The sequence below is a fragment of the Punctularia strigosozonata genome (genome assembly GCF_000264995.1).
Source record: "Punctularia strigosozonata HHB-11173 SS5 unplaced genomic scaffold PUNSTscaffold_3, whole genome shotgun sequence".
NCBI classification, from domain to species: domain Eukaryota; kingdom Fungi; phylum Basidiomycota; class Agaricomycetes; order Corticiales; family Punctulariaceae; genus Punctularia; species Punctularia strigosozonata.
In genome coordinates this window covers 638383-656815 of record NW_006767435.1, presented here as the reverse complement: position 1 = coordinate 656815, position 18433 = coordinate 638383, and the positions used below count along the sequence as shown (strand labels likewise).

At 52.5% G+C, this 18433-nt stretch overlaps 7 protein-coding genes across 7 annotated transcripts; 5 read left to right on the top strand and 2 right to left on the bottom strand.

Moving 5' to 3' along the window:
- Nucleotides 1–1077: 1077 nt before the first annotated feature.
- PUNSTDRAFT_42633 (uncharacterized protein) lies at nucleotides 1078–2144 on the bottom strand (the record flags this gene model as incomplete). Its single annotated transcript, XM_007380805.1, has 2 exons — nucleotides 1078–1145; nucleotides 1274–2144. The coding sequence occupies 2 exons, from the start codon at nucleotides 2142–2144 to the stop codon at nucleotides 1078–1080; spliced, it is 939 nt and encodes a 312-aa protein (XP_007380867.1).
- A 1648-nt stretch (nucleotides 2145–3792) lies between these two features.
- On the top strand, nucleotides 3793–5558 carry PUNSTDRAFT_42632 (uncharacterized protein; the record flags this gene model as incomplete). Its single annotated transcript, XM_007380804.1, has 3 exons — nucleotides 3793–4809; nucleotides 4862–5133; nucleotides 5180–5558. 3 exons carry the CDS (start codon nucleotides 3793–3795, stop codon nucleotides 5556–5558), a joined length of 1668 nt encoding a protein of 555 aa, XP_007380866.1.
- A 107-nt stretch (nucleotides 5559–5665) lies between these two features.
- Nucleotides 5666–7094, bottom strand: PUNSTDRAFT_42631 (uncharacterized protein; the record flags this gene model as incomplete). Its single annotated transcript, XM_007380803.1, has 4 exons — nucleotides 5666–5989; nucleotides 6139–6254; nucleotides 6354–6502; nucleotides 6805–7094. 4 exons carry the CDS (start codon nucleotides 7092–7094, stop codon nucleotides 5666–5668), a joined length of 879 nt encoding a protein of 292 aa, XP_007380865.1.
- A 2248-nt stretch (nucleotides 7095–9342) lies between these two features.
- On the top strand, nucleotides 9343–11072 carry PUNSTDRAFT_62278 (uncharacterized protein; the record flags this gene model as incomplete). Its single annotated transcript, XM_007380802.1, has 6 exons — nucleotides 9343–9738; nucleotides 9812–10094; nucleotides 10147–10235; nucleotides 10295–10687; nucleotides 10740–10821; nucleotides 10879–11072. 6 exons carry the CDS (start codon nucleotides 9343–9345, stop codon nucleotides 11070–11072), a joined length of 1437 nt encoding a protein of 478 aa, XP_007380864.1.
- A 342-nt stretch (nucleotides 11073–11414) lies between these two features.
- On the top strand, nucleotides 11415–15582 carry PUNSTDRAFT_141741 (uncharacterized protein; the record flags this gene model as incomplete). The annotated part of the gene is made up of 11 exons (XM_007380801.1): nucleotides 11415–11965; nucleotides 12020–13388; nucleotides 13443–13916; nucleotides 13973–14224; nucleotides 14281–14501; nucleotides 14559–14667; nucleotides 14717–14851; nucleotides 14902–14970; nucleotides 15025–15069; nucleotides 15124–15135; nucleotides 15188–15582. The coding sequence occupies 11 exons, from the start codon at nucleotides 11415–11417 to the stop codon at nucleotides 15512–15514; spliced, it is 3564 nt and encodes a 1187-aa protein (XP_007380863.1). The 3' UTR covers nucleotides 15515–15582.
- A 194-nt stretch (nucleotides 15583–15776) lies between these two features.
- Nucleotides 15777–17124, top strand: PUNSTDRAFT_62142 (proline racemase; the record flags this gene model as incomplete). The annotated part of the gene is made up of 4 exons (XM_007380800.1): nucleotides 15777–15854; nucleotides 15915–16015; nucleotides 16072–16184; nucleotides 16247–17124. 4 exons carry the CDS (start codon nucleotides 15777–15779, stop codon nucleotides 17122–17124), a joined length of 1170 nt encoding a protein of 389 aa, XP_007380862.1.
- Nucleotides 17125–17328: 204 nt separating this feature from the next.
- Nucleotides 17329–18190, top strand: PUNSTDRAFT_62791 (uncharacterized protein; the record flags this gene model as incomplete). The annotated part of the gene is made up of 3 exons (XM_007380799.1): nucleotides 17329–17692; nucleotides 17749–18009; nucleotides 18063–18190. 3 exons carry the CDS (start codon nucleotides 17329–17331, stop codon nucleotides 18188–18190), a joined length of 753 nt encoding a protein of 250 aa, XP_007380861.1.
- Nucleotides 18191–18433: the final 243 nt, after the last annotated feature.

Genomic DNA, 18433 nt, shown 5'->3' with positions numbered 1-18433 from the left:
ATTTAGATGATATCCTCATCTTTAGTGACACGCTAGAAGAACATCGCAAAGTCATACACGAGGTTCTTCGACGGCTGCAGGAGAATGATCTATATCTCCGCCCTGAGAAATGCGAGTTCGAAAAGACAGAGATTGAGTACTTAGGCTTGGTCATACGGCAAGGACATGTCAGCATGGATCCTGTGAAGATCCGTGCGGTGAAAGAATGGGCAGTACCTCGGAACCTTACGGAAGTCCGCGGGTTCCTGTCAGAGTACGCACTGGAGCTCCTAGGAGCAGCGCGGATCCCCCGGGACGGCGGTGGAGACGCTGTCGCACAAGGCAGGGAAGCAACTGAGAATATATACAGAGATACGAGATGAATACACATACCTGTCGCACAAGGCAGGGAAGCAACTGAGAGAACAAGTCTGAGTTGCTCCCTGGTGCGACAGGCGACTATATAGTAGCTGAGTAATCCATCAGCAACACAAGGGATGGTCCAATGAGAGAGAGGGAGGCTCCTCAGTGCCCGGCACGTGACCAGTGGAACGGCCTAGGAAGGCCGCGCAATGTGCGGAGGCCCTAGGAGACCCGAAAGGATAGAAGAATGTATGGAGCTCCTAGGAAGCCCCGAAAGAATAGAGGGAGCGTCTGGGAGCTCCTAGGAAACCTGAAAGGGTAAAAAGAGTGTGTGGGGAAAGCAGGGAAACAGGGAAAGATGAGTACTGGAGGCGTGCCATGACACTGTCGTTGTCGGCAAGCATGGCGTAGTCCTCGTCACCAAAACGTCGGCAGACAGTCTTCCATGCGGAGGCCATATGCTTTGATTGATCTGCCACCGAGAGAGAGTTCCAGGATGTGAGGCCGCCAAGAGAACCAATTGTACGGTCATATTCTGACCAGAGAATTGCACACAACTCCACAGAATCCTTCGCAAGTAGACACTTTTCACCTCGCAACAGACGATCGGATGTCTCTTTCCATTCTCGGATCCCACGTGCAACAGCACCATTGTTGGCAGAGTGGTCTGAACTGTAGACCATAACCTTGCTCGGGAGTTCGAGTGAATTCAGCGGGCCAGAGTCAGCCAACGGGCTACTGTTCCAGACAGCATAGAGATCGTCGGATGTTAAACTCTGCCAGCCTTGAAGCTGCATAGCGGCCTGGTGATTTGGTGCATTGATAATCGGAAGCATGTACGTGGAAACATCAGTAGCAGATCCTGATTGATGAGATGAGGTGACGGTGTGGATATGTTTGCTCTCATACTGCCGATTCTTGTGTGAGGTACCATCAGCAGAGAGTGAGACACCTTCAGCAGCATGCACAGCGTCTACAATTTGCAGTTTCGCAGCCGTAAGACCCTCCAGAATGATGCAAGAAACACTTCGACGGCTGATTGAGCCAGTGATGGAGATTCCCCACGCCTCCGCAGTGATCCTGAGAGCCTCGGAAATGTTTGCTGAGGGAAGCCCAAGACGTGTGAGCTCATGCACGAGGAGCCGCCCTGCCTCAGTAATAATCCCCTTGTTTTTGAGCCGTTGCCAGTGAGTGATGGTGCTTGCTGCTGTGATTGCCTGATGAGTCTCTGAGCGTGAACGAGAGAGCTGGACCCGGAGGATGCGCCGATCCCGCATCAAAGCTGTTATTTTTATCTGTAGCTGTGTGATGGACTGCTGACCAGATTCCCGGGATTTGGTGGCAGTCAGAAGTTGCCGCTCCAGTGAGATTGCATGTATCCGTTGCTGCTCGCCTCTTTGCTGGCAGTCTCGAAGCTCAGAGTTGACAGAAAATATCTTTTCAGCGAGAGATTGATGAGAGTCCGAAGCTCCTTTCAGTTCGACAAGAAGTTCTTGTTCCCGAGAGGCCAGCACCAAGATCCTGGACTCCTGAACCTTGATGGCCGCAAGATGCCGTCTCCCTTCGGCCTGGGCCTGTTTCAGCCGCGTTGTAAGGGTAACTTTGGCATCCAGATTCCATTTGTTCTTGCGCTGTTCATTTCTGAGTTTGATCCGAAGAGCCGCTGCCGTTGCATTGCCTTTTGAGAGTTCCTCGGCAAAGATGGCTGCCGCCTTCTCATAACGGCTTGATTCCTCCTTAGCTGCATGGGCAAGAGCACAGTTTCGCCTCCGGGCATCCCTCTGTGCAGCAGTAAGAGCCATAGGTGCTACGGAAAAATTTCCAGACCAAAAACTCGAGACGGTACGCATATACGGGACCGTGGGAACTGAGCTGTCAGGCCCGGGATAAGGTGTTTCTTAACATTGTGGGGCAGCATCCCACAAGCGCGAATAAATTCTGATGGAGCACTGGAATATTCTTTCATATGTGAATCATGCATCTGTGTCACGTGTCGGATCTTGGGCCATAACCGGGCCAAGTACGATAGCTCCGGTCGTTCCGGGTTGTCCGCCATCGGAGTAGCAGCTCCGGTACCGGACCTACATTATCACATGAATAGTCCTCCGGCGACTCAACGTCCCGGTAGTTCTCGAGTCATAACGGATTCAACTCCGACGTTCACGATCGATATGCCTTTAACGGTTTGATATTCCCTTCGGACTTATTCTACCTCCGATTATCAGCTTCATAACCATATGCTCCGTCCTTACGATTGATCGTTCCACATGGTTCATAGTTCCGATAACTCCTTATCCACATGGTTCATAGTTCCGATAACTCCCTATTGATACGAGCTCCGAACCGTGCCTCCGCGTATATAAACTCCTAGCTCCTGTACTCTAACTCCTTAGTTCGAATATCGACTAAGTTACTCCTCTGCTCCGACACGGACTTAGAGCGCGTAGCGACTCAAGCCTTAAAGCTTGAGTCTGGTCCGTACTCGCACTCACTCTCTGTATCTCGAAACTCTGCTCCGACTCTCTCCGACTTTCTCCGACTCTCTTCCGACTCGACTCCGACAATCATCTCGCTAGGTCCGGACGTCACACCTCCGGCGTCGGACTTAGCTCCGTCTCGATCTTGACAATCTGGTAATGTTAGAATTCAGACATGTATTTTATATAGCTAGATACAGTGCTGTAGATAGCTGTTTTGAGGGCTACAGGACTGACAACACACAATAATAAAAATCAAAAAAGGTTACTGTTACGATACTTTTATCCCTTATAATCATTGTCCCAATGTTGCATCCGAAGATGCTTCCCCTGTTACGAGGAATCCATAATTCGCCTTAGGGGGGGGGGTGGCGTAGGACTGTGGCACTGCCACCGGCTCTCGATTTCACGATTTTGGCGGGCGTTGCCCGTACCCATTAGCCTCACTCAATAATGAGGATAACGAGCCCAGGTTAACGAGTCGAGAGGCTCGCAAGCGTGAGACGTTTGATGGCATCTGCCATATCCACGTGGCTTGAGTTGGCATCGCCGGATGGCGCAGCAACAATTCAAGCTCCGATTAAAATGACTAACACATTCGCGTTGAACGCATCTGAACGCGCTCGGCGACGCGCTCGACGACATTCTTTGCTACTGGACTCCGTATCACCAAATGAATGCGAACTTTGACTTCACGGGCATAGACCCTCTCTTTGTTGTTCAGGCAGCTGCAGGGCTTGGACTTTTCGAAGATAATCCTCCAGCTATACCTGTATACCCGCACCTACACACTCCTTCGCTGGCACCCTCTTTTTGATTCTCGAATACCAGACATATCGACCTCGGACATGCTCAGGATATGGGTGGACTGCAGTATATGCTATATGAACCTCACTTGGGTGAGTTTCTGTGAAGCCGAAACATTGTTTATGTCGCTAACTCAAAGACAGAAGCTACACATCCAGATGAGAACATGCAACCGTTGCATCCACCAGGAGCGCACGCTGCTCAGCCCGCTATCATACCTGTCCAAGAGGCCGTGGAGCACCCTCACAACGCAAACACCAGCCGCGCTGATGTCGTGGAACTTGTGCCGAACATGGGCAACGGCGCTGACACGTCTAACACCGGCGACGTCAATGCCAGCAAACACGACCAGTGCCGTGACCGATGCGATGACCGCCGTGATGGATGCCGTGACGGACACAACGGACATAGTGAGGGACACGACGGACACGGCGACGGACACGACGGATGCGGCAGCGGACGCGACGGATGTGACAGTGGACGCGATGGATGCGGTGACGAACACGACGGACGTGATGGATACGGCGGCGGACGCGACGGATGCAGCGGCGGACGCAATGGACGTGGCGACGAACGTGATGGGCACCACGATGGACGCGATGGGTGCAGTGACGAACACAACGGACGTGGCGACAAATGCAATGGGCACCACGACGGATGTGATGGGCGCGGTGACGGACGCGATGGATGCGCAACGACCTCCAATGCATACTCGGTGCCATCTGACAAATCACAGACGGCTATGGCACCAAGCCCGGCGCTGACCAACATCTCCAACCTGCATCAAGAGCAGGCTCCCTGCGCGGATGTCCCCGCGCAACCTGCGAAATCCAAGCAACGTCGCAAGCCCACAGAAACCAACGACGCAGACTTGCAGAAGAAGGGGACAAGAACACCCGCAAGGGTGCCAAAGACACCCAGCAAGACCACGGTGAAGACCGAGACGAAGATGCCTGTGAAGGCAGCACCGAAGGGCCTCGGTGCAAAATCTGGCAAGAACGTGCGCAAAGGCGGTGAGTCCGATGAGGACATCAAGGAGATGGACCCAGAGATGGCGAAGCAAGTGTTGGAGGGGACGGAGAGCAACTGGAGCAAGGAGGACACGAAGATCCTTGTCGACTACATCTGCCGCGAGGACGTCTTCGAGGACTTCAAGCTCAAGAAGGATACACACACCGTCAAGGTAGTTTTTGCTTCGCTTCTCAGCTTCCGTCGAGTCTCATTGCTCCACGCAGATTGCTCAGGATCTTTTGAATAACCGCAAGACAGCTACTCAAGTGAAGTCCCGGTGGAAATACCTTTTCCGCAAGTACATGGCTGCACGGAGATTGGAAGAACATACCGGCGGTGGCGATGGCGACGAAAGCGAAATGGAGGCTCTCGGTAGTGACATGGAGTCGAAGGTTGGCGTTAAGCGCCCATTGTCGAAGAGTTCCAGCAGCCAATGGTCCCGCGAGACGCTGGAGGAATTCCGCGACTCATACATTTATATGGTTATTGACACCGTGTAAGTTTTTTGTTAACTGCATTGCATTGACTGACCACTGTTCTAGTGCGCACGATCATCCTGAAGTGGTTTGCGATGATCCATTGAACGAGGCGACCTCACTCTCCGACAGCGAAGAATCGAGTATCCCCCCTCGCAAGTGTATTCATCGTGAGGGTTCGGAGGAAGATATGCTCAAGTCACTTGTAGACAGCATCAATGCTCGGACCAAGAGCAAGACCAAGCTTGAGGAGCGGGAGCTTCAGATACGCGAGGCACAGGCAAAGCACGAGGAAGAGCTTCATCGGATCCGTGTGCAAGAACTTGAGTTGCAGCAGTGGGTTAAGGTGAAAGAATTCCTTGAGTCACCTGTCGCTGCTGTTCAGGAGTTCGGCAAGAGATTGGCTGCGCAGTTGGATAAACGTAAGGAGGGTGACCGTGAATGATCAACATAATTCATCATGTTATAGCATTTTAATCCTTAATCACCTGTGAATTTCCATAGATTACTTTATTACAATGTTTATCGATTGAGGAAAGCTCCCTATACATATCATCTCCTCTTCATGAGACCAAGAAGGTGCTTGTGCCGGAAGAGACCAGATCGATAGAGGTCGCTATCTGTCTCCTCTGCTACCTCACGCTGGTGAAGTCGGCTGATGTGGCGAGCTACCCGAGGTGCCTCTCCCTCTTGCAGTCCCACAATCTTCATGGGATCATCCCCAATGGATGTCAGGATATTGTGCGAGACAAAAAGTGCTTCAATGGTCCTGTTGACTCGCTGGAGGTTGTGGCCAGGGATTAAACGCAGATACTGAAATTGGCCCTTCAGTAATCCAAAGGTGTGCTCGATCTTGATGCATATAGCAGACAGGCGCTGGTTCCAATGTTTCCGATGTTCAGATTCATCAGGATCTGTTGTGAGATCTGGATCTGCAAATGGGCGGATGGTGTACATTGAGAGGGGATAACCTACAATTAACATTGTAAGCACAATAATGAAGATATGCAAAATATATGACATACCTTTGTCCACCATGATGAACTCTGTGTTCTCACAATATTCTTCACGATGTTGCCATAGCCGGGACTGCTTGAATATGGTAGCATCGGTAAGACATCCTGGCCAGTCAAGCTCGTAGCTGGTTATGAAGCCTTCGTGGTCACATATGGCCTGAACTGAGAGCTACATAAATCAGCATTTGAGTGGTGTATTCACGTGGAGGTATGAAGACACTCACTGCATAGAACTTTTTCCGACACCAGAATGACCATGGATTTCTCAGAGGCCAATGAGCAAGCCTGAGAAGAGATCCATCTCCAATCCCAATACAACCAGGGAAGGTCTTGTCCTCCATCCACTGTTTGATTGTTGCCCGCCTCGCAGCATCTGGCCACTTGAGATACTGTGGCTTGAGACGGCGGAGTGCTTTAGACACACGGTCAAAGTATAGGAAGCTGCTACCTTCAGCTACCCCGATGATATCGCCTGTGCGTAGGGCTGTCAACCCGCCAACCTGCATGTAAAATGCGGCCATCTGAAACTTGACGGGACGCTGAGGCCGGCGAGGCGTGCTGGCAAAGACTGGATCACTTTCAATCAGGCCATGTATATGCCAGAATGTATCCCTAGACATGCTGTGTATTCGGAGCTGTAAGTTATCATATACATCGAGACAGGATCTGTATTACCGCATCCATATCCTGAATCGTTTCTCGCTAAACCCTTCTAAAAGCAACTTGAAGAATTCCTCTACTTGTGGAGCATTATATGGACCCCTTCTGCCCCATCTGCCATGACGCGGCTGATTCTGCTTGGTCTTGATTGTGAGTGCAAGCATGGCCTGCGCATTCAGCTCGTCAACCTCATCCTCAGCTTCTGAGAAGAGATGGCATGTGACTGCAAGCATCCGCTTCCATAATGGCAGCCTAGTCTTGGTTTCTTTGGTGCGACGCGTGTGTAGGCGCCGTGTCCTTGCCATGCCAGTGTAGTTTGTGGCAGAGGATGCTCATCGATTGATAGCGAACGTGATCCTCGTCGCATTCGTCGTGTTCGTCGATTTAAGCGGAGCCTGAATTGTCACTGCGCCGTCCGGCGATGCCGACTCAAGCCACGTGGATATGGCAGATGCCATCAAACTAGTGTTGCCGTCGAGTCGAGGTGAACTCGATCCAAACTCAAACTCAACTCGAACTCGTCGTAACTCGATCTTCCAAGTTCAGGCGAGGCGCGTTCGAGTGAACTCGCGAGTTTGCTAGAAGGTTAGCTCAGTGTTCCCATTGGCTATCAGGCGCGACCACGTGATCCTCTGCTCACCGATCTTGCGCTCGCGTCTCGTCGTGCTCGACATCCTTGCTTCATACCATCTGGAGACTTTGTTTTGCCGCTTAGCGCAGACCTTCGAGCATGTCGTCAATGTACTCCGCAGCACTAGATCGACTTGGAAACAGTATATAGTCGACCAATATATCGCTTTTCTCAATTTCTCCTTCGAGCTCAAACTCCTTCGGTCATATTGTCAGCGTATGCAAGCCCCGTGTAACTGCAGCTCAGTCAATACATGTCCGCATAGAGCCATGCTATCTGACATGTTCAGTGGCTATGGTATTTCGGACTCTTCGCATGGATTCGCCAACACTGTTGGACTTCACCCAGACCCGAGTAATGGCATTCGGGGCCGATTCTTGCCGCCAGACCCTTCTGCACAATCATATCTTGGTTTTACTCAGCTGAGCTCATCCCCTGCACCTCCAATAGTGATTCCACAGTCCGCTCTCCAGGACACTACAAATCTACAAGATCAAGTTGTGAATGCACCCACTCCAACCGGAAAGCGAACACGGACACGTAGCAACATCACAAATCCACGGCAAAAACGGGCTCGAACGCAGGTCAATGGAATTCAGGCCACGCCTTTGACATTTGGTGTTGGTCCCTTTCATCCGCCTGCGCCGAGCTCTTCGCAGAATAACAGAACTGTTAGTTCGACGTTCATTCCTGACTTGCCAACAACAGACTCGCTTCCCGCTCCGAGTCTTGATCCCTTACAGCCTTCGGTCTCTCAACGCACCAGCCAGTCCAGAACCTATGCGGCAAGTGACGTCTGGTGGCATATGCGACCAATCCAGTCTGCCGAACGACCCGATACGGAGCCTCCCGCTGATGGAGATGAACCTCTACGGGAGAAGCCAGACACCCCGTACGTGAGCTGCAAGCTATGCAAGTGAGTGCGATATGCGATTGTCAGGCCTTGTCAGAGACTGATATCTAGCTAGATGGCCCACTTGGAAGGTGTACAAGCTTGGCAAGGGAGGCAACACAAACACGATCCGAAATCACCTCATAAGCCGTCACTCTGATATATACAAGGAAGAAAGGACAACTCACAATCTCAAGCATGCTTATGATGTCCCATCAGATGGTCGAAGTGCACCTCAGCAGCCTGAACGGGAGTCATTCTCATCGGAACGACTCTGAGACTATCTACTAAGGTGGATAGCAGTTGATGATCAGGTAGGTGAATGTACGCATGCAATCACCAAACAGTTAGCTCACAATGACTCCTTGTAGGCCCTGAATGTCATGGACTGTCCATAGTTCAGTGAATTGCTCCTATATGTTAATCGTGTGAACACGGTGCTTACTGACAAGGATATACCGCACCGAACGGCAATTCGTGATCACACCTTGCGCCACTATGGCAAAACTAGGGAAATGATATGGAAGGAGATGAAGGTGAGCATCGAGCCGACATGTATATAAGAGTGCTGGTGCACTGATGATACCTGGACAGGAGTCGCCCGGCCGTATCTCCCTAACTTGGGATGATTGGTCAAACTCAGACCTAGACACATTTATGTGTGCAACAGTTCATTATGTTAGCTACGACGCAAAGGGAGATCTTGCCCTACGCAATCATATGCTGATGTTCCGGCGCCTTGAGGGACCTCACAATGGCAAAAACATCGCCCATAACCTATGGAATGAGCTTGACAAGGCAGGAATCAAACACAAGGTTTGCAATCTGTAACACCACATTGTGCCGGCATATGTATCTAGTGACTATACATTGCAGATTGGGCTTTGCACCACAGACAATGCCTCCGTCATGGATACAACAATGGATTACCTAGAGGAGCATTTTCGACAAGAAGGGATCGAATTCAGCAGCGAGGGAAATCATGGCCGGTGAGCTTGGAGACTCCGATGTTTCATGGGCACATACATACATGTATATTGACATTGTCAACAGATGCTTCCCCAATGTCATAAATCTTGCAGTACAAGCCATTCTCAATGGTATCAAGACACACGGTGGCACCCTCTGCTGCGCACTGCCTGATATTACGACCCCACACAAGGACGAACATGAAGCATATGCTGCCGCATTGGATACCGATCCAGTCGGCTGCGTGCGCAACATTGTAGGCGCTGTGCGGTCATCCGGTCAGCGGCGCTCAAACCTCATTCAGACCATCCGGCAAGGAAATGATTCAGAGGTGTGGCCAGAGAGAATTCCCGAGCGCCAGCTCACGCGTGACTGCGAGACCCGATGGTCGTCAACTTCTCTCATGCTCGAACGTGTATTGGATGCGAATGAGGTCTGTTCAAGTCTCAACATCATTGTCAGAAGGCTAACCATTCAATTGAATCACTTCCAAGGCTCTCAAGTGTATGTTCTGTGTACCTAAATACCAGCAAGCCGGTCTGCATACCTTGCTACTGAACAAGGATCAATACACGGTGACCTGCGATATAGAAGATGTTCTACGGATTCCACACCATGTGCAAGAGCTTCTCTCTGCGGAGAAAACCCCAACACTCCCGGTTGCACTCCCAGCATATGAGCAGGTCCTGTTGCTCTGGCGTGCACTACAGATAGAGTTACAATATCTTTCTCCGTACATCGAATTTGGGATATCCAAGATTGAGGAATATGTAGCACGGAGTCGTAGAAGCTGTGCCTATGTTCTTGCCATTGGTATGTGGCCTTGCCTTGTGTTTGGTCTCATTAACTGAAACCCCGCACTCAGTGATCAATCCAGCCATCAAGTTCCGATGGATCGAGGATCAATGGACTGAAGAGGAGTGCGAGGAGGCACGCCGATGGGTCATTGACACGGTGCGTGCATGTTTGCAGCTGAGCTCTGCCTAACAACTGACATTCTACATATTGTACAGCTCACACAGTTCCGTCGCCAGCAATGCATCCACGAAGCTACCAATGTCCCTGAGAGTTCAACAGATCTCCCTACTACCATGGCATCTCTCGCACAAGGCCGGGGATTCCTCAATTTGAGGAATACTAGCCGAAGATTCCGCCGTACCGCTGGTCTCAGCGCATCGAGCTCTGAGTCAGACTTATCAGTATCGCAAACACGAACATCGTCCACATCATACTTGCAATCTGCTGGCTCAACTGCAGATTCAGCCGGAGATCTGAATCGCCTCTCGCGAGAGGCCCTAGAAGCCGACGATCGAAAGCGTGCGTTGCGCGAATTCGACCGCTATTGCGAAGAACCAGTGGTGCAAAATGGAATCGAGAACGGATTGGATCTCCTACGGTATTGGCAGGTGCGTGAATCTCCCTTTTGTGAGCCGAATAGCTACTAATGCTGCAGAACAGATCAACAAGCATTCCTTCCCCTTGCTTTATCGTGTAGCTCTTGACATTTTACCTGCACAAGCGTCCTCTGTAGCTTGCGAGCGTCTATTCTCGTCAGCCAAGGAGACCGACACTCTTCGCCGCAACCGGTTGTCTCCAGCAGTCATGGAGGCCCTGCAATTCCTCAAGAGTTACTACCGCCGCGAGGCCCTCAGCTTCACTGATGATTTAGTTGCGGACCCCAAGGATTATGCCATTGATGGCCTTGTCACGAATCGGGCTATGGATGAGCTTTCGCATGCCAACAACATCGACGAACTACGTGACCTGCTGGGGAACAGATCGGAGATTTGAGGGTTGCGCCTCAAGACCTATAATATTCTTGCCAGCTGTAATGTATGGACTCGTAACAATACATCCATGCATTAGCTCAAGTAGCTAGACAACTCGCGAGTCAACTCGACCTCGACTCGGAAGAACTCGAAAAAGCGAGTTTGACGAGTGACGCAACTCGAACTCGACTCGACTCGACTCGCGGCAACACTACATCAAACGTCTCACGCTCGCGAGCCTCTCGACTCGTTAACCCGGGCTCGTTATTGAGTGAGGCTATTCATCATCATCATCACCCCGATCACGTGGGGGAAAGCAAACGCGATTGCGGTCGCGACTCGTTGACTTTGCAGGGCTTCGCATATGTCGATAACACCAAACAAGCCACGGTTATCTGCCATACCTGGGCCGAGCAGCCGCCTACCTACTCCAGGCCGGTCCCGCTCGACGTCGAGTGCATCTCAAGGTGGAACCATACCCCTCCACGACTCCGATTTCGCATCTCGCGCTCTCGCAGATGCTCTCAAGGCCCACGACCCCACGCGGCACCGAACGTCCACTGCCGGTGACACGCCCTCTGGCGCATTGCCGTCGTCTGTAAAGTCTGGATCTAGGCCAACCCCCGGCCGACCTTCGTTGACTGCGACCTCAGTCTCGGCGCACAATGGTGCAAGTACGCGGCCCAAAACACCCACCGCGCGTCCCCTTAGTCGTCAATCGGATGCCTTTACGCGCAGCTACAGCCGTGCGGGACGAGTGTACGACATCGGTGACGACGTTAGAGTTGAATCCCTGGGCTTCGAAGGAACACTGCGGTACCTTGGAGAGATCGAGGGCAAGCCAGGCACATGGGCAGGGGTCGAGCTAAGCGGCGGATTCTCAGGCAAAGGAAAGAATGATGGCTCAGTTGCTGGGTATGTCAACTCCCCATGTTTTCGCATGTCGTGGTTCATCATTGTTGTGGTTAGGAAGAGGTACTTTTCCTGTGCCCCGAATTGTGGTGTCTTCGTGGCCGTTGCAAAACTTAGTGATCCCACGACCAATTCAAGGATTGTTTCACGACCTCCGTCTGTCGCGTCCTCTCGCGGCGGGCGAGTCACACCATCGCTCTCGGGACGTGTCACTCCCTCAGCTTCCAGTACATCATTCGGCGGGCGCATAACACCTTCCATGTCAACATCCAGTCGGACATCTTTCGGAAGGGTTACACCGTCAGCCGTGCTAGGGCGTGTCACTCCGGGGACCACCCCAGCTGCCCGTGCTAGAACAAAGCCGGGAGCCAGTATCAAATATGGTCTCTCTACCACAAGTCCGACTGCCGAGACCAAGATCACCCCGGGCTCGCGCGCATCGAAATACGTCGGTGTGACAGCCAAACAGTTAACAGCTCGAGACTTGAACACGACAAGTCCACCGACATATGCAGGTGGCAGCATGAGCCCTTCCCTGTCAAATTTCTCCACCGTTCATGAATCTGCACTAGTAGGCTCACCTTACAACACTCCTAAACCCGGCTCTCGTATTGCAGGTCTTGGCCTGGGGAGTCCATCTACCACCCCCTCGAAGACACGTCCTTCTCTGGGCACACCGCGCGCCCGTGTCCCGAGCTCAATTGCCATGCCTCCTCCTCCGTCCCCGTCCAGCCGCTCTGTCTCCCTCAACGATCCTGACATTCGGCCTAGGTCTTCGGCAGAGTTGGTGTCGGATGGTCGGCAGTTACAGGACAGAATAGAAGGCCTTCTATCCGGCAAGGTAACACCAACGTCACAGGCGGCGATATCGCCGCGTCCGAGCTCCGCTGCTTCTGCGTTCTCAGCCGTTATGGGCGACGATGCAATCAAGCGTCTACAGGCTCAGCTGGATGGCATTCAGGCGGAGAATATGCGACTACGTGAACATTTGGTCGCAAAGGACTCCAACGAGGAGTCTTACTCCCGCGCTCTGGAGGAGAAAGAAGCAGCTTTCCGGCAACTTGCGGCATTGGAAGCGCTGTCCAAAGCTAAGGAAGCGTCTACGCGGGAGTTGAACTTGAAGGTCGAGACGCTCGAACGTAACCTACTTGAGGCACAATCCGATAAAGAAAGGGCGACGGCGGAAGCAGAAGGTCGTGTCATCAATTTACAGTCAAAGTTGGAAGAGGCCGATATACTCGTTCGCAGTCTCAAAGATGCTGCGGAGGCCAAAGAGGGCGCCGAAGTGGAAAACGGCGCAATCGTTCGTGCAAAGGACGCTGAAATCACACTCCTCCAGTCCCGTGTCGAGAAGATAACTATACAACTCGACACCGAACGCAAGGAGCTTGGCGCTCAAATTGATGAATTGCGACAAGCCGGCCAGGTAAAAGGATATCGAGCTATGCATGCGTCATCGGGAGCTGAGATCATCATCTAGGAAACGATTGCGTTGTACGAAGAGCGACTCAGTCTCGCGGACAGCAAGCGATATGAACTCGAAGATCGCATAGCGCTCCTGGAGGACCAGATTCAAAAATCTACACAGCCTTTATCCCCCGACACCACTGCTCGGCAAGCTTCATCTGTGGCAGAAATTGACAACGAGAATCTGCGGGAGCAGGTGCAGTTTCTGCAGCGCAGGATCAGCAGCTTGGAGGACCTACTTGAAGATGCGCGCGCATCTTCCGAGCGGGAGGAGGCCGTCGTTGTGGAACGGATCAAACGGTACAAGGATAAGGAGGAGGCCCACAAAGCCGAGCTGGCCGACCACAGGAAGGAATCTGATCGGTTGCGTGAACTGGAAGCCAATGCCCGTGCGCGGCTCAATGAGATGGAAGAAGCCGTGAGAGAGGGCGCAGTTGCTCTCGAAAACGCCAGAGCGGAAATTGAAACATTAAGGACAGATATCGCTGTCAGTTCTTTTTCTTCGTTTTCTTCGTTTGGTCAGCTAGCTCTGACGAGCCTTAGGACATGGAGAGCAAGGCCGCGGATAGGTCATCTGATGGCATCGCTAGCAGGACATCCACTGGGGATTCGATTGACGGCGCTGGAATACGGGACGAACTCAGCAGGGTGCAAGCCATGCTCGAAGAAGCTCTTGCATCCAAAGATGAACAAGCCGAGGAGATTGTGATTCTCAGGTTGGAAGCCGAAGAAAACGCTCAGACGCTGAGCGATATGCGAGGTGCCCTTGACAGTGCAAGTGCTGAGAATGCTCAGGTACGACTTTTCTGAAGGCAGGGGGGCAGCGATTTCACTAAGCCTCCGCTTTGTAGTTGGGAGAACGCTTGCAAACCTTGCAGGATAGGTTGGAAGAGGCACAGGCTCGTACATCTGAGCTTGAACGTGCTCTCGATGAACGTGCAGCAGAGCTCGACGCTCTGCGCAAGAGACTGAATCGTGACGTCTCCATGAACGATGGCCTACAGGAACCAACCAAGGTTGCACCCGTAAGCGCAACCTCCGCGCCAGAGAAAGAGGAACTCCGTGGCTTGAAGTAGGTTTATCATCACCATATCACTCATGAACATGTCCAACCAACCTTCTGGCGTAGGATTTTAGTACAGGAACTGCAGAAGGAAAATTCCTCGCTCACCCAACAGTTCAAGCTCAAGCAATCTGAAAACCAATTACTAATGTCGGAAACAGAGCAATTGCGCCAAGTAAGCCCGATACGCATATTGAAAGGGTGCTTACTCATCTAGAACATAGGAGTTAAAAGCGCTCGAGGATCAGGTGGAGCAAAGCCTGTTGAATGAGGAACGTGCGCTAGATTCCCCCCATCTTGCAACTGAGGACATAGCTGCTCTGAGAAAGAGCATCAAGGATTTGAAGATCAAGCACGAGGTACGTGTCTGTATTGTCTGTATTTCCTTCGAAAACCTCAGCTTTGCAAGGCCGAGCTTGAAGCGATCCGGAAGAGGCAGGCGGAAGTGGAGATGAAGAGTGCGAGGACAATCCATGAAGTATGGCCGCCGTTGTTACTGGTTTTATCATATTTTAACGTGCATCACGTACAGCTGAACAAGGAAATCAGCGAGCTCGAGAGCCTCGTAGAGTCCAAGGTCTGTCTTGGATAGCAATCTCCCAGCTTTATCCGCTCACCCGTCGCTGAGCAGATATACCGAGAGGTTTGTATACGATCCATTGCGTGTTCAAGCCGGATGCTAATTCATCGTCCAGGACGAACTGGAGCGCGAGCTCGAGAAAGTGAAGGAGAAACTGGGCCGTGCGAAGAAGTCGTCGAAGTCCAGCATTGAACCTTCGGAAACTGCTTCGATCCGTTCTTTCCAGAGCCACAGTAGCGTGTCCTCCTTCGCTGCCGGAGCTGCCAACGGCTCCACCGAAGTATGCGAGATTTGCGAGCAACCAGGGCACGACATCTTCACGTGCAAAGTCCTCGCTGGGGACGAACCCCCGGCATCGACAAAGAGCACAGCGGTGTGCAGCGACTGCGGTGAAAGGGGCCACATCGCAGAAGCCTGCCCGCATTCGCTGGACGTCTTTTGAAATCCAGAATGTGTGTATAGCTAGCTGACTACGATGTGACGCTGAGCTCGCGTCAGCCTCCCGGACCCTGTTTGTCGAGATTTCGCTTATATTGTCGCTGCTATGTTACGCTGGACCGGAGTATATATATGGATATACTGTATGGATTTAGGATAATATGCTATTCACAACCAGATCCGATAAAGGGATTCGCAGGCACATGACGGTTCATGCGTTCGGCTTCCAAATCACTGTCTCCTGCATATTGCTGCCTTGCACCACCATGGATATTTGGCGGCTTGACGGCTCGGCTCCAGTTGTACAGCTGATCAAGACAGTTGATATGCATACCACGGGGGAGGTGATTGATCATACTGGTTTCGGTACCGTTACACGGAACTCACTCGTGGAGTTGATGAAGCCGACTAGAATCATCGTGGCTGGCTACCCACCGCTGGAAGGAGAAACACTCCTGCAGAAGCGCGCGTGCGCAAAAACCAAATATGATCATATACGGCGACAGTGAGGATTACAAGCCCGTGATCATGCATAGAACCCGACGATCTGGGTCATTTCAGGTTGATGCACGAACCTAGAGGGCATCGCGACATGTATGGAGCGATATTGCTCCCGGAGACCGAGATGACGGCGCTCAATCGGGCACACATTGGCGTCCTGTTCTGTCACAATGGTGGACCATGTTGCAAACTCGGCGTTTGGGGCCAGCACAGCTGACGCCATTCGAACATATAGAAGGTTACTCAACGATGTGCGGTCACGCGACGCTGGCCTTGGGACGATTTCTCGTCGATACACGCGATCGCGACCTCTTCCCTCGGCGTGACAAGCTCGTGTACGACGAGTTGACCAGGACGACGGAAGTGGTATTGCACGCGCCATGCGGACCTCTCAAGATCACGGTACCGACGATATCGGAGGGCGGAAGGCTGAGGTCTGATGCTGCAAGGCCGGTCAGCTTTCACGGCGTCCCGAGTTATGTGACGGGGATGAGGGTCGACGTGCCTATTCCAGAAGACAGGCGGTGGTCACACCTCCGGAGCACGAAGTCCTCCGTCGTTCAAGTAGACGTTGCGTATGGAGGCGCTTTCTACGGGATCGTCTCAACGGAAGAGCTAGGATTTACAGCTGGACTGAATAAGGAGTACACGTTGGAGCAGTTCGATAAGGCAACAAGCGTCCTCAAGAGCTGCCTGATGGAGAGAAGGGATCTATTCAAGCACCCGACCGAACCGGACCTGGAGTTCCTTTACGGGATCATCGTGGTCGATAGAAATCGCGGAAAGCGATCGAACGAAGATGCTGTAGGAGCCAACACCGGACTCTGTTTCTTCGCGGACAGGGAAATCGACAGGTCGCCGACTGGGTCCGGGGTCATGGCCCGAACGGCGCTCGCGGTGAGCAGGGGCGAGCTGGAAGTCGGGGACAGTTGGGAATACCACTCGATCGTGAGCGCGGGCAGAGGAGAGGGCGGATTTCGTGGGACGGTGATCAGCAGCGGCCCCGACGGCGTTGTTGCGCGAGTAGAGGGCAAGGCGTACTACACCGGCACGCATTCCTTCGTCGTCGAAGCATGTGATCCGCTCGCGGACGGCTTCGTGCTGGGCCTGTAGCACAGCCACTGTCGCGACGAGAAGCGCAGATATGATGTCATTTCTTCGTGACGTAGTGCATGTCCCCGTTCACCTCAAAAGCGCGCGACACCGCGCCATGAAATGTCCATCGAATTGTCTCAACCATGTCCTACGCATCCGTCGCTGCCCACAACGCACCTCCCCCGTCCCAGCAGGTGAGCGCACGCGTTGTCCTACTCTCACATGGTTCTCAAACTCCTTCGACAGCCCCATCCAGACCCAGCGCTGCTCACCACGCCCGATGACGTGCGTGATGGCACCGCTGTTGCAGACGATGCGGCCAAGGTCAACCTTGTTCCTTCGGATTTCAAGGAGCATCCCGCCACCATAACCTCTGAAACGGAAATACGCGTCCCGCAAACCGAAGAGGATGTTCCCACCGGCAAGGGTAACGCGAAGGCGGCGAAGGCGAAGAGTAAACTTCACCAATTAGAAGATGAAGCGCGCAAGGACTGGAGCAAGGCGCAGGATGAAGGCTTCTACCTCTGGAACGTGGTTAAGGAACAGTTATTCCGCCCTGGAGTTGCGGGTGGCCTCATTGGCATCGGTGAGTTCTATAGGATTGTCTTGTGTCCTTCAACACGCACTGAGCACGGTTAATAGTGAATGTTGGCCTTCTCTCGAGTGCATCATATCATCTTTACACTCGGCCTCACCTTCGATCGGATGCTCGCGTGCTGGGTGCGACCGTCGCCGGTGCTCTCACTATCCTTGGAGCAGAGAGCTATGCCGCAGAGAAGTATAGTCAGACGCCCGCTGGAAAGGCGGAGGAACGACGCGCCCGCGAGGAAGGTGCTGTCATCTACAGACACGCTCGTGAAGTGATCCTTCGTCCTGGCGTACTTGGAGGGCTGGTCGGCCTCGGTAAGTCTTGCGTATACCACTTTGCCCCGAACATTGCTAAGAAGGGACTCCAGTGAACCTTGGTGTTCTCGGCGGTGTCGGCTACATTGCTTATGATAACTGGACTAAGCCTCACTGGGACCGACGCACCGTCTCTGCCATAACCGTCGGCCTGTTCACGTTGTTCTCTGCTGAAGGGTGAGTATCTCAAACTTTATCACCAGTACAGAATGTTCATGTATGTCTGTCAGTTACGTCGCGGAACAAGTCCGTGAGGGCAAGGTTCATCCCCCTCGTCGCTAGACTATGTCATGATCGTGATGACACTTGTTTATTGAAAACGTATCACTCTAATCCATAAATGTATACTAGCATAATTGCCCCCCTCCCGTCACAATACACTTGACAAGATGTGCGTCAAGGAGAGGGCAACAGCCAAGTATGT